The sequence below is a fragment of the Mesoplodon bidens genome (assembly GCF_964165515.1).
Source record: "Mesoplodon bidens genome assembly, chromosome: 10".
Lineage (NCBI taxonomy): Eukaryota > Metazoa > Chordata > Mammalia > Artiodactyla > Ziphiidae > Mesoplodon > Mesoplodon bidens.
Genome location: NC_138172.1, coordinates 4,868,627 through 4,884,140, shown reverse-complemented (window position 1 = coordinate 4,884,140; position 15,514 = coordinate 4,868,627). Strand labels below are relative to the sequence as shown.

Genomic DNA, 15,514 nt, shown 5'->3' with positions numbered 1-15,514 from the left:
ATACAAATGGCTCCTGCCATTATCTGGCTCAAGTCTGCCAGATAATTCAACTAGTTCCATTCACTGGCCTGTTCCAAGCTGTCCTTTAAATTGATAAAGAAACCTCCTATCTACCTTCCTTTCATGGCATGTGTTTTGTATGTGTGTGAGGGAAAGTCTCTTAAATAAATTTTAGCTGATCTTTGCAAATCTTCAGAAAGAGTTGAGTAGAAAGTGCTAATCCTTACCATGGATTACCATACCCTTGTAGAAAATGAAGTCTTTCAGAAGTTGAACAATTTACTCACAGTTACATGGGAAGTAACAGCAAGATCTCCTCAAGCTGAGTCTTCCTAAATGGGAAAAACGTAACTATCGCTCCCAAAGATAGCACTTTATTAGCAAATAGTTAAATAGCAAAGTGGCATTTCGGTAAGTAAAATGAGCTCCATTTTCCCACAGATGAAACACAAACAAGTTAGGAGACTTGCTGAGGTGACACAAAGCTGCAGAACTCAGGGGTGAAGCAAAACCCACAAAGGGTCCAGATGAAACAGCCCCATTAATTCATCCACTAATGACTACCAGCATTTACTACCCTCTTCAAGTCATAAGAATTACCTGGAGAATGATGGCTTTCTGAAAGAACAGAAAAGTTGAAGCTGTTATTGATTGTGTAGCTGTAACCCTATTACACTCACACAAACAGCTGTGTTTGGGTTACCATAGTAAGCACCTCCAATCTGCAGGAAACATCAGGGAGGAGGCTGAGAAAGCCATAAAATTTGAGGCTTTTGCAAAACATGATGAACAAAGAGGTTGGCAAGGTGCCCCTGGTGTCCTGCAATGCAGTCTTCTGGGTTGCCTCAGTACCCTGAAAAAACTGTACTGGCTTGTCATTATTAAAACACTTTCCCTAATTTTTTCACCTGGCTCACGGAAGTTTGTTCCTCAGCTCTTCTCACAACCTCACGACCTGCAAACTGAAAGCACAAACCTGACCATGCTTAGCAATTTCCAATCAAACATTTTTTCAGTGTTATCAGCCTGAGTGGCTTATGTAATCCACGTGTGAAATTACGGTCTGCAAACAGGCTAACACAAAGAGCCCAGTGAAAATGATGTGGTGTTATCTGGGGTGGAGGAGTGTGTGTGGTGGATGAATTCAGGGTTCAATCTAACCTACTTAATCATTGTAAGCATCAAAACATCAGCACCAAAAATAACAATAACAATGACAGCTACCCAGCCCACTACACCTTTTTATGTGAAGCGACTGCCTCAGAGTAACTCAAATTCATGAAGACATTTCTCCATTAATCCTCACCTCCTTCCTCTCTGGGATGTACTTCAAATTATAATTAAGAAATGGGAGACTGAGAAAAATGCTGCAACCTTCCCCTGTTAGTGAGGTGCAGGGAGGGTCTGAACTGCTTGGTTCACGCTACCTGATTTTTTTTTTTTTCCCCGGTACGCGGGCCTCTCACTGTTGTGGCCTCTCCCGTTGTGGAGCACAAGCTCCGGACGCGCAGGCTTAGCGGCCATGGCTCACGGGCCCAGCCGCACCGCGGCATGTGGGATCTTCCCGGACCCGGGCATGAACCCGTGCCCCCTGCATCGGCAGGCGGACTCTCAACCACTGCGCCACCAAGGAAGCCCAACGCTACTTGTTTTTTAGATTTGTTTTATTGTTGTCTTTTAACATTCCCCCCATTAGTCAAACGCAAAATCTGAATAACAAAAGGAAGAAAATACTTCCCACCAACTTCCTACTCCTCCCGCTTTTAGTATTATAAACTCCTTTGCTCACTTTACTTTCTAGTATTTACTTCCTGTCTAAATTCTAAAATGGAGAAGCCAGATACCTAGGGAATTCATAGAAAGAACACCTCCATTCTCTCATTAAATATTAACACCAAACCAGCAAAGGGAAAAAAGGGAAAGTAAACTGTGTAACAGCCTTTCATATGTGATTTTTTAAAATCAAGAACTCCCTGTAAGGGATTTTAACCCCTTCATAAGACACTAATTAAAACTCTCTGTACATGAAGGGGGGGTGTTCTTGATCCTACTAGTATATGATTTTGACTGGCACATGCTTTTCATGTCATTCCATCTGGAACAGAAAGTAGCATGAGATTAATAATCTCATTTTGAGACTTTTTACTTAAAGGTCCTTCCTCAATCATTACAACTCAAAGGGAACGTAGACAGCTAAATATGATTTGAGCTTAACTATTAGTAAACAGAAAGCTTGAACGCTGTGCGATCTTTTTTTAAAAAGCAGGTTATATTATATTTGGGCAGGTGAAATTCTTCCCCCAGAAGCTAAACCTGCTCTATCTACAAAGTATTAAAACATATCCAGATTTTGTTGTAGGTTTACAATTCGTAAGTGAATATGGGTCTTGGAAAGTGAAAATTCCAAATGGTCTTAGAAATTGATACAATTTCATCCACCGGATTAGTCAACACAGTAGTCACCTTCCTAGATCAAAGATAAGCCAGGGCTGTTTTGGGTCAAATTCCTGACAAATGAGAAATTTTGGTGAGTGCACAGGTTGGGAATGCTTCACTTAATGCACCACTGTTTGGGTGTGGCTCAAAAGTTTGCAGCCACCTCTGAGAGCCAGTGGTGCTTCCCTAGTTGGGCAACAGGCCACCAGGACAGGATGGCTGAAGAATCCTGTCGAACAGGTATTGAGAGAAACAGGAAGAACTAGGTCCCAGGGCTGACTGACACCAATAGGCAACTATGAAAGCAGTCTGCTGTATTATTTCCCAAGTGCATACCGGAGACCTGAGGTAGTTTCTGCCAGTGTTTGACCAGAATGGACAGAAAGCTGGGGCAGGAGATTACGACATGAAATGGGAGCTTGAATACACCCCTGGCTGAACTGGGGAAAGAAAGTGAATTTTCCCTCCTTACCTTTTGTTACCATATTTGTGTTGAAGCCCAAAAGAGTCTAGGAAACACTGAACTAGCTAGCCTTCAGTTGAAAAGGAAAAAGCACAGCATCAGTCCCCGATTAACAATCAGTCCCCCAAAGTCAAAAAGCAGCAGATGCCTAAAGCATATAGGGAATAAATAAAGGCTATAGGGGCTTTCTGGGCAATTTGGAGACTTGGTAATGACAGCTTTCTAATATCCTGCCACTTCTCAGACCATATCAGGTGCTTCCACAAACATTATCTCATTTAATAATCTCAACAACCCTGTACAACAGATACCATTACCTTGTTTTTACAGCGGAAACTGAGACTCAGGTGAGTTACATAAGGTCACGCTGCTAATTAGTATCAGAACTGGCAAGAAAATTCAGGCTTGTCCATCCTTAATTAATTAACGAAGTAATTAATTTATTTGCTCTCCTTCTCTTCCCCTGTTCCTCCTTCCTCCCTCCCATTCTCCCTCCATTACCTCTTCAGTGGCTAAACTGGGAAGAGCCTATCGGTATGAAAGATCTCTTCGATGGAAGGTCTTACCCTTCTTATGAAGCATCTCTTATGAGCACCTCTCAACTGGGCTTTTTTTCCTCTTATAAATGAAGAACTAATTTGATCCAATATTTTCAGTTTCCATTTCAAACTTATGGCCAAACCTAGTCTACATATCCTCTGGAGAGTCTCAGATCAACTTACAGTTGACAAACAGGTCTAACACACGGAATACAGGGCTAACATAGCTATATCTGACCATGTCTCTGTCTTATGCCCAATGATAGTAAAAGTTCATACTTAAACAACAATTTCTTTAGTTAGAACTCCAATGGCCTGTGCCTAACTGGGTGAGCCTAGTTACTGACTGTTCTACTGCACGTGACGACTGCTCATGGTGACTGCCTCCTTCTGTATTTTTGCTCTTATAACCCAGTGCAATTTAAAATATCCCTGGGCTTAATACAAACAGTCTCAGAAGCCGATTTCCAAAGAACAGGAATCCCCTTAAAATAGAAGCTTTCAAATGGCGTGACTGCTCATCAACACCAGGAGTGTTTTCAGCCTGCCTGACATGACACTGCTCTCTATACAGGCAGTAGCTGAGTAAAATTCCAGGCCAGATTCCCTAAGGGGAAAACTATAAAAGGAACCTGTAAAACTGCTGATGAATTGTCTTCCTAGTTCTCTCCTATTTTCAATGCATTTTGCCACAGCTGAACTTTTTCCTTCTGTAGCTCAATACAGGATGCCCACTTTGGGAACAGACTAATCCTCCGGCTTTTAGCAGCAAGTTAGATACATGTTAAACCATTTTACTGTGTGACCTGGCAAAAGTCACTTTATCTTTCTGGGGCTCAGTGTACTCATCTGTAGAATGAGATTAAATTAGATATCTAAGGGCCCCTTCTATCTCTGAAGTACTAAAGTGAACCCAGTTGCCACTAACAAATCTGTAATAATGCTCTAATGGGATGAAGAGATTAGCTGGATAAGGAGAATCTGAAGTCAGCACAGATCCCATCACTAAAAACAAATGTCTAATTATTGTCTCCTACCTTCTCAAATTCATGATCCCACTTATATCTAAGAGTCCAATACAAAGCTCAAAGACTAAGTACCTAGTTACTGTCCCAAGGTTGAGGTGGAGTTCAGATCCAAGCTCTGCTACAATGAGTTCCTGGGCTAAGTGCATGTGGGTGCTGAAGAAACACTCTTCCGTCATGGCGCAACCACGTGGGTGCTGAGAGGTTTCTGAATGCTTCTGATTATTCCAAAGTAGATGGTCTTGCGCAAAACTCTTTACCCTGGTGCTACTCACTGGGGTAGAGACCAATGGGAAGCACATTAAGTGAGTGACAGTGTTGCGAAGGGCCTCTGAAAAGGGGGAAATCAGGACGGGGGTGGAGGTTTACTTAAATAGGGGTCCCCTATTACTTACCTACACCTGAGAAAACTAGTGTAGATACTAGCTTGAGAAAACTTTCTAGAACTTGTGCATTCACAGAATTTTACAGAATATGTTAAAACAGGGACTTTTAGGAAAAATACACTGTGACCTGGAAAAGGCCTAATACCTCTTGCTAATAAAGTCAATGCTTCTTAGAGCTAGACTACAGATTAGTTTTTCAATCATACAGATGTCAGGTTTGAGTTTGGGAAAAAACTTGTCCTGGTATGAAAAGAACACGGGCTTTGGAGTCAGATAAAACTGGGTTTGATTCCTGGCTTTACCACTTACAGAGTAATCTTTGGCAAAACTTAGAACCCTCACTGGGCCTCAATTTCCTCATCTGTAAAATGGGTTAATACAATGCACCTGCAGGGACATCGTGAGGCTTAGCAAATATACATGAAGCATCTAGCGCTACGCACATCATAGAAGTTTAGTGAGAGAAGCTGCCAGAGGTAGAGTCCTCCTCCTCCTCCTCATTTAATACTGTGCATGGCCTCCCTCCTGTCAACTCAGATATTAGTAAAATAAACTACAGCAGAGAAAATAAGCAGAAATGCATCTAGAGCAGCCATGTACACATTAACTGGTTTCTTGGCCACAGAAGAGTCCCTTAAGCCCATCCCTCCCTACTTCCTTCCTAGACAAAAAGCCGAGCCTGTAACAGAGTAGAAATAGAAATTAGCAAAGAGACGCTGCTGCGGGCAGCTCATTAAGAGTGCGGAGAATATGTGGAAAGGTGAAGGAACGAACTAAAAAGGCGGACGACAGAAGTTTAAAACGCAAGCTGCCTAGGACCATTTATTGCAGAGGCATGTAAGTTGACACCCTCACTGAGCTGAGAGTATAGCTCTAAGAACACTACTGTTTTAAGCTATTTCCAATCATGTTAGGTTCAGTGTAACTACTCTGTTAAAAGAAGGTAGAGAAATTCTGCAAAAATGCTTAAAATGTTCAAAGTTTTGGTGCTTAAAAGAATAAACTACAATCTGTGGGGAAAATCTCACTTATGTAGAACAGTTCAAAGACCAACAAAATTAGATAAATATATTTACCGTGTAAAGACATATGGAACGGAGGAGAAATCCCTTACTGCTCTAAACATGGAAATACTGGTGCGACGACACAGTTGAGTAGAACAGTTGTGACTTTTCCACTGCTTTTCTTGGGGAAAAAAAGATTCGAGATCCTGTTTTAAGGAAAGACCATTCTCAAGCTGCAGTGATTTGACAGTCAGATTACACATTATATTATGTATTCCTCTCTCCCCCTCTGTTTTTGAAAATTCACAAGTTTCCTTTATTCCCTCTTCATTCCATAAAACAAGTCATTCACTTACTACCAAGAACCCAAAATGCAATGAAAGAAATGCACTTCTCCTTAACGTCCTAAGTGGCTTGGACATGATTCTTTTAATGAGGTAATAATGAGGAGCTAAAGCTCTGTCCTGTCTGTGAATTATTTTAAATGGATACAAAGGAGGCCTTGGGAGACTCGTTTTTCCTCCCTGATTTTCTCACGCTGGCGTACACCTGACTTAAAGACGTAACAAACTCTATATGAGTTTTAAGCTCTGGAAGAATTTAGAAACTGGAATGTTTTGCTATCCTTTCAAAATAAAGGGGTCAAAGCAACTGACCGTGGAACTCCCAGGTCTCCATGTTCAGAGGGGTGTATTTTAATAGCAGCAGTAGCAGCTGCTACCTAACATCAATCAAGCGCTTACCGGGCCAGGCACTGAGTTATGTGCTTTACATAAATTATTTCATTTAAATGGCACAATAATCTTATGAAGGACTACTATTATTTCTATGTTAGAGATGAGGAAATCAAGACTTAGAGAAGTTAAGAATCTTGCCCAGTTTTCAAGATTAGTAAGTGGCAGAACTAGAATTTCAACCCAGGAGTTAGGTTTCATGTGGTACAAAGGACCAGGTGTTTTATTTTTAGAGTCCATCTGAGTATTTGTTAGATTGCTCGCTGCTTTAGAAATTGTCTTCTGAGTACACTAAAGAATACACAAAACAATGAAATAAGAATAGTCATATACTTGCTTTTAGAACTTCATTTCTCTCTCCCACACTTCTCTTTTCTTCTCCCTTAAGTCTTAAGTCAGAATCGAAGGACAGAAGAGTGAAGATAAGAGGTAGGACTGAGTGATTAGCATTTTCTCCATCTGAAAAGAGCTTGCTGAGGTAACTCCTTTCAGAGCTAATTGATACACACAAACAATTTATTTCAGGCCCTGAAATTATCTCATAAAAGTAAACTTCAAAAAAAATCACTTTTATTACATCTTTTTTTACAAGAGGTAAAGGGACCTTAAGAGACTGTCTGTTCAATCCTTGACATTATAGTAAAAGTACTGAGGATTCCCTGTAGATCGTAACTGGGACAAAACCACAATCCAGGCCTTTCAGGGCCTAACCTGTGGCTGTTAACAGGCTGTGTGGCTCCTGTAATATTGGCCCTTAATCTGTAACAGTGAGGTGGCCTGGCTCTGGCTGACAAAGTTTGGATCTGAATGAGTACTCCACGTGGATACTATTTCTATCTGCACGTGATGGAAGCAAGGGGAAGGGACACACATTTGGAGAACAGCTAAGAGTGGTCTAATATGAATACAGTTTGTAATGTGAAACACAAAAAAGAGACCAGCTTCTACCTTTAGCAGATTATGACTCAAAGCACTTACTCCTTTGCGAATTCTCTAACTACTGTAGAATGATTTCATGTTTAAGTCCACTCTCATTCAAACATTTGTCAATTCATAAAAGTAACAGACAGGCTTATCTGGATTTATTTCCAGTCTAATCTTTCTATACCAATTGCCCAGATAAGTGTGTTTAAAGTCAAATATCTACAAGGTTCATTACATTTTGGCTGGGCTATATCTTTGATTTCTACAGAGTTCAGAGGGTTATAGATCTTTTAAATTCAATGTATTATAACTATAGGCTGCAATTGTTTGTGGTTCTGTGATTTTAAATAAGTAGGTGGAATGCCTTAGAAAGCTTGGGCTTCATTTGAAACTTGAAGACTAGAGGGCTACAGTAATCATTACCCCCTGACTGAAACACTCCACTGGTGTGTGATCTTGGGAGTCATTTAACTCTGCTTGCCTCTCTTTTGCTCTCTATGATAAGAACTCATGCAAACATCATGTAACGTATCTAAAGTGCTGTGAATACTCCAGAGAAAGACACTGTACCAAGACCTTTTAAAGCTACTCCCCAGTATTCAAAGGGAGGGGAACCTAAACATAATTTAGGATTTTAATTCCACGTAACTTACCTATATCGCTCCTCCTGTAAGGCCTGCATTATTAATGAATAGTCCCTCTGATAATGTTCCTTGAGGGTCTCAAAGGATTCCTCTAGTCTGGCCTGGGTTTCCCGGATCTCCTGGATCTCATGTAGTAGGGCATCAAATCCTGAGCTCTGCATGTCCAGGGTGTTTGTTTTGGAGCTGGATGCTCCTACAGCAATGCCTCCAGCGGTGCTGTTGGCTCCCACTGAGCCTGACGTGGCACTAGAACAATCTTCCTCACTACCATATTTGGGGCTGGACTGAAAGTTTGAAATTACTCCCAAAGCCTTTCCCCCATCATCCACTTGCCCTTCCTCTAAAGAGTCCTTCAGGTTAGGGATATTGTCTGCACTGCCAAACTTATTCCGAATTAGTGAAGCGATCTCTCTGGGCTTAGAGACCACGGCCCCTGCTGCTGAATGGGTTGCCTGGGAGAAGCTGGAGAGTCCACCTTTAACACTGTCCACTACACCTTCACTGAAGCCGGTCACCTTTGCTCCCACATCCTTCAGACCCTGGTGCATGTCCCTGAAGACGTCCTTTGGCTGCCGGGGGATCCCATTCTGCTCCACCTCTCGGAGCTTCCTGTGGTAGTGCTCAAGCTTCTTTTGTAGTTGGAGGATGGTCTGGGCAGATTTCTGGTTCTTCTTCTCAAAGACCTGCTTGATACGGGCAGCCTGCTGCTTGTCCGCACTGTTGGCAAGCTTCAGGTACTCGGCAACGTTGTCGTCCCGGGCTGTTTGTGCAATCTTGATTTGTTCTGTGAGCTTCAGGATCTTCTGCTGCAAGTGAGCAATAGCAGCCTTTGTGCGCTGAGGGTCTGGTGTTCCATCCACAGCGTCTGTGTGGAGGCTGCCATCAGTGCTGGAGGCCACCGCACTGGAAGTCTGGGCGAGGCTGCTTACTTCCAACCGCTCGATCTAGCGTAAAAGCAAGAGGCGGATGTTAGAAGGAGCCCAAAAGGAGTCGCTTTCCAGAATCAATGGGCCCAAATGTATTGAAAATTTACTTACTCAGCACAGATAGCTGACCTAATTCCTCCTGTCCTGTACAAGCCCCATCTCCCTCTTGGATACTGTCCTCATACAAGTACCCTTTGCTTTAAGCAAAACATATATATGAAAAAAGACTTGCACAAGATGTAAAGTGGGGGTATTCTTCCTTTGCTAGAGGATTTATTACAGTATTTCTTTAAATAATAAACCTCTCCTACTGGGTTTAAAGCATGAATTAATTCACAAACATTCTACACACATATTTTTGTTTAGAAGCATATCTATGTACAACAAAGTACATCTGTATTTCAATTTAATTATATGAATATCATCTTAGTATTCAGACATCACTGTATTCCAATTCATGCTTTCAGATTACGGTCATCTGAAAATGTTGGCGAGAAAAGGTAATTTAAGTGGCTAGATATAAAAATCCAATTGTTATCACAGTGTCTTTTTATCAAATCATGTCAAGGTTGATGCAATCATTCCCTCTGTTCTATTAGGGGCACTTAATGGGTAGCTGCAGACAGGTGAAGGAGGGAATGGGAGGGTACTGCTGAAAGGGCAAGGATGAACGTGGTATCCTCTTGAGAGTTAAAATCCCAAATCACAAGTAAATGTGATAACTTAGGTAAGATAACATAGACAGTCAGGGACACAGACAGTAAGAGGTTAGTAATTAACAAGTCAATGACCAAGTTCAGACCTTTTGAAGCTCAAATTTTGTGAGTTCTATCTAGCAAAAGATTTTTATTAGGCAAGGGACTCCAAAACGCATACAATGACTGTCCTCTGGTATGCATGAGTGATCATTCAAGGAAGTTGAAGAAAAAGACAAATTGTTCAGATTTGAAAACTTACACTATCATGCTTCAAAGCCATTAGCCAAAGCTAAGGGGAGGTCATGTTCCTCTAACGCAGGAGAAAAAAGTCCTTCAAGAAGGCGCCCCTGGGTGTGGCTTGTGGTGGTGAATTAGGGAAGGGTCCATGGAAAAAGGCTTTAGAAACTTACTCTCTGTTGAGTAGTAACCGAAATAAGTAATAAAATAACAATCGCAGGGAAACAAAAATTCCCAGTAGGAGTGACAGTGTACAAGTTTACCATCCTGGAGACTAAGGGCACACTCTTTTCCTTGGTTCCCATCCCTAATCTGTCACCAGTAAACAATCTGCTAGGAAGAACTATATGTAGGTTACTCTCATATTTTAAAAAGTTGAATTAATTCTATAATGACAATAATAAAACCAATCTGAAATATTCATGAAATGCTGATAATTAACTTGTCAGTCTAGAGGTGCATTCTCCTTTTTTCATCTTGGCTGTATCTCCTCAGTTTTACTGTCTGAGCAGGGACTATGCCGATCTCTAAAACACATTTAGTTCATTACTGGATTCAACATATTACTACTAATGTGAACAGAAACAATATTATTTTCCTTCTAGATGAACAAACGTGAAATACCGTAATTTAAATAAAAGCAAAAGAATAATTTAAAACAGAAATGAATAACAAAAATGACATTATGCTCCACTAATAAAAAGAATATGCAGAATAGTTAGGGACTAGCACAGTAACTGTTTTGTATCACTTCTCCATCTGCCCTGTTCATCTTTCGGTGCATGCTAACAAGCAGTGAAAGGGCCAGAGGGAAGGCAGCAGAAGAGAGGATGAGCCAGAGTTCCAGATAAACCAAGTCGCCAAGACTTGCAAGAGAAGCTCCTGGAAACCCACTCTCTTCAGTTCCTTCAGTTCATTCTCTTAAGCTGTACAGAGTTCCCATTGTGTGATTTTCTTTCTGAATGGAATTTCAGATCCCATAACTATAGTACGTAATATGACCCTGATTGTGTACTTATGTTTAATAGCTCAAAATCTACCACGGTATAAAAGGAAAGCAATATGAAACGTCTCTAGATCTAAGACTACAAGCTTATGCATGGTCTAGTTTTCTTAGGTTCTTTCTTATTACTTGAATATCAACTTATATGCATTCTTGTTGTCTAAAGAAGTGTAGACATGGAAATCAAGTTTAACTCTTACTCTGGGAGGACAGAAATTGATCATACTGCTCAAAAGATGGCTTTGGGACTAGAATCAAGGTTTGTTGTTGTTTTTTAAATTATTATTTATTTATTTATTGAAAAATAGTTGATTTACAATGTTGTGTTAATTTCTGCTGTATAGCAAAATGATTCAGTTACACATATATAATACATTTTTTTTATTATATTCTTTTCCATTATGGTTTATCACAGAATACTGAATATAGTTCCCTGTGCCATACAGTAGGACCTTGTTGTTAGAATCAAGGTTTGATTACATCTCTAAAATTGAAAAAACCTGAATAAAGTTTCAATATAATTATTTACAAATCATCATTTTAGATGTGTCTTTATTTCCCTGCACAGTAACTAAAGAAATAAACCAGACTGTCTTTACTCTGACCTCTGTCCTACCTGGCTGTTCGGAGCCCCACTATGTCCTTCCAGTGTGTGACTCCCACTTAGAATCATCAATATGGCTGCAAGAGCAGAGCTGACAGAATCCACTGTCCTCCGCCTTGAGAAAGAAAGCTAACCCACAGCTTCAGCAGGAGGGTAGTTTACACTTGAAACCATGAATCACTCGATTCTCAGTAACTCCTCCCAATCTTGGCAGGCACTGTTCTTAAAGAGGAAGGAGAGAGAGCAGGAAATCAGGAGAGGAGGGGAGGGGAGGGGAGAGAAAGAGGAGGAAAGAGAAAGATATATTGAACTACAGAATTATAGGACAGGGGTTGTGCATACTCTCTTGGTATCTTTTGAACTATGAACCAAGTCCTTGGTGGCCTGAACACTTAGCACTGGAAGGGCCTGACTTAGCCTTGAATTGTGAACGGACCAAGTGAAAAGTTCTCTTTTCCAATAGTCTTTGCTAGCATACTAGGCTATCCACATAGAACAACATAAAATTAGATTCCTACTTCACTCCAGACAAACAACTATTGCAAATTTGAAATGTGTAATTGTAAATGTGAAAAGCAAATTTAAAACCTTTTAGAAGGCAGTACTGGAAAACAGGAAAGGGTTTTCTTATACAGGAAAAGGCATAGATCAGAAAAACAAGACTATTAAGTCTGGCTACATTTAGTGTAGCAGTGAAGCATGGATTCTGGCATAAACTGCTTGGGTTCAAAACTGGCTTTGCTACTTACTAGCCATGTGACATTGGGCAAGTTATTTAACCTCTGTCTATATCCATTTCATCAACTGTAAAATATGGATAATACTAATGCCCATTTTCCAAAGACTGTTGTGAGGATGAAGTGAGTCAATGAACATAAAAGCTCTCAAAACAGTACCAGGCACAGTGTAAGCTGTTAGTACTGGCTATTATTTTTGTACCATGTAAGTGGTTCTTTTTGAAAAATTCAAATATTAAAAGATTCCAGAATATACTTCCTTCCAAGATCTTTCACATTTCAGGCATAAACTAGGGGATATGAAGAGCCTGAACCAAAGGAATAATGTACTTCAACATTACATAAAGTAACAATAGTCATCTTTCTTGACAGTTGGTCTTGTGGCTCGGCAGCTGGTTGCCTAATCTTCCAGTTCTCACAGTAACCCTACAAAGTAGACACTTATCACTAATTTACAAGTGAACTGACTGTGAGGTGCCTCCTACTACCTTATCACTTAGCAATTTGACAAGAGCAGCAGCAATATCACCTTCACAACAGGGTTTCCTATGACCATATCCCCTGAAGGGCTTTCAAATCTAATCATACCCACTAAATAGCAAGCAGCAGCCCACTTATTGCTGAGGTTAGAATTTTGTTGTTGTTGTTGTTCTGATACACATTTCTTTAATTATGAGTGGGGCTGTATATCTTTTTTTTTGCATGGTACGTGGGCCTCTCACTGTTGTGGCCTCTCCTGTTACAGAGCACAGGCTCTGGACGCGCAGGCTTAGCGGCCATGGCTCATGGGCCCAGCCACTCCACGGCATGTGGGATCTTCCCAGACCGGGGCACAAACCCATGTCCCCTGCATCGGCAGGCGGACTCTCAACCACTGCACCACCTGGGAAGCCCCTAGAATTAATTTGTATAGGAAAAGCTAGGACCAAAAGTCAGTCAGTTAAACATACTTTGACTACTTATTATAAGTTAGGCAATATGCTACAAGTCTAGAGATATGGTCAGAAGCCACAATTAATATCTAACTGTTGCTTATAACAAGCAGACTATACTGCTTTGTTTGTACTTTGTCTCTTACTATTAAGAATTCATTGTTGAAATTATCTATTCACTGATCTGAATTAACTGACCAGAAAACAGCCCAAGAGAAAATTTTCAACAGCTATACCTCAAAACACTGATTAATCAAGGACAGAACTGGAGCCATCTACGGCAGAGTTTTGATAAGGCTTTATAATGGCTTTCAATTTTTCATGTGCAAATATATTAAAGATTTGTCAACTTTCTCTGAGAATAGTCATATATAAAGGCAACACGGTGGAAAGGGCACTTTCAAGAGTAAAAGGACCTGGTTCAAACCTGACTCTGTCACCTCACAACTGTGTGTCTCTGGGCCATCTACTAGTTCTCTTTGAGCCTAAGTTTTCTCTTCCATACAATGGGGCTATCATTTTCTCATGAGATTATTTGAAAAGACGTTAAATGTGTGTTATGCCTGCCAAGCAAGGTAAGCATTCAAGAAGTTACCTTTTTCTATTCCTTACCTGGTTCATTACTCAAAATCCAAGACATGTATGTCTGTAGCTAAAAAAGATTCAGAAATCCCTGACTTGACATTGCTATCTTCAATAAAAGCCACAGTCCCATTCTGCTTACTTAGTATGATGAAGTCATCTTATCTATGCTTTATAGAGTATTGTCTCTCTCAGGCAATCTCATACTCTGCACATTAAATAATCCATATCTTTTCTGAGAAAATGAAGAAGGAATTTTACAATAAAAGAAGAAGGGGGTAGAGAGTGAGGAAGTCTTTGTAGTTAATCTGAAAACAAATACAAGCTTGACTATTTTGGTTTTTTTGAAAGTGTATCTTTTCCAAAGCCTATTTCACAGAACGGGTTGTGCCGTCGCCTGTGCAAGTTGATGCTGGGGCACCTGCAGACCACTGTTCTGCCAAATATTTTCTCAGAGATACAGTGGCCATGTTTCGAATCAAAATTGGAGTGTATGGTTCAATTCAAGTACACTTAGTGGGGGCAATAAGATAGAATATTTGATTTGGGGGAGACCACTCCCCAAATCCAATACAAATGGTAATCCCTAGAGATTCTTAATCTTGGCCCTAAGAACCACACAGGAATCTACCTTCTAATCGATAATAAACATGAAGAGGCTCTGGTTGGTCTTATAAGCTTTTCTTCTTCTGCCAGGCGGATTGTGTTGAGGATATAAAACACAAGAGAGAGCCCTGCCTTAGGTGTTACACAGCTCTGGATCTGAATTTTGCATCATCTCCTTCAGGCTTGCCTCTCCACCTCCCCCATGCCTCATCCCTAACGAAAAGAAAAGAAACCCCACAGTCTACCAGCACTTTGTGAAGAAAATATACCTTAATCATGACAGTGTTTTTCCACCCATCTCCCCAGTCTCACTGTAGAAACAAACGCCCTTCCCTCCTCACAGTCAGTCAGCACAACTCTGTTGAGCAAATTTCTCCTATGCGATTCTGACCGACGCTGAGTTTGCCATGCTGTGAAATGGAGAGGAGATCTCAAGTGGGTGTAATAGAAAATAAAAATAGACTAAATTCCACTAGCCCACAGCAAGCAAGCCTTTTCTCTAAGCATTCCATATTCTGCTTTGGACCTAAAACCAAGATTCAGGTCATAGTCTAAAAAACAGGCCTTTTCAGTTGTCATAAATTTTTTTCTTAATTTGATAAATAATTCTTATACAGACCGAAGTGTTTCCTATAAGTTCTAGGAATCACCTTTGCACTTTTTTTACACAGAACTTTGGTACATGAAACAACCCCAGGTTCTATGGAGATGTGTCTGGATCACCACAGAGGGGAATAGTGAAGCCAGTGGGCAGGGCTCCTGGAACCCTGATTACCTCTTCTTTCATTTATTTTATATGGGTATCCTGGGAAATTTTTGCTTAGAAAAAGAAAAGGAAACAATGTTTTATCGCTTATTTTTTAAAAGTTTGACAGGGATGCAAGGATGGTTCAACATCTGCAAATTAATCTATGTGATAGACCACTCTAACAAAATGAAGGATAAAAATCATGTGATAATCTCAATAGATGCAGAAAAAGCATTTGACAAGATTCAACACTCATTTTTGATAAAGAATTCTCAATAAAATGGGT

At 40.5% G+C, this 15,514-nt stretch overlaps 1 protein-coding gene across 6 annotated transcripts in view; it reads right to left on the bottom strand.

The window, feature by feature from the left end:
• The window catches only part of TMCC1 (transmembrane and coiled-coil domain family 1), a 221,000-nt gene that overhangs the window by 13,963 nt on the left and 191,523 nt on the right, over positions 1–15,514 (bottom strand). For 5 of the 6 annotated variants that reach the window (XR_014016929.1, XM_081247082.1, XM_081247083.1 and 2 more), the window contains one exon: positions 8,165–9,099. Coding sequence is in view for 5 of the 6 variants with exons in the window: in XM_081247082.1 (XP_081103208.1) it covers positions 8,165–9,099 (935 nt within the window). In the remaining variant the exon portion in view is untranslated. Of the gene's footprint in view, positions 1–8,164; positions 9,100–11,635; positions 11,944–15,514 lie in introns of those variants that run through there. The other variant, XM_081247084.1, reaches the window with a different exon arrangement.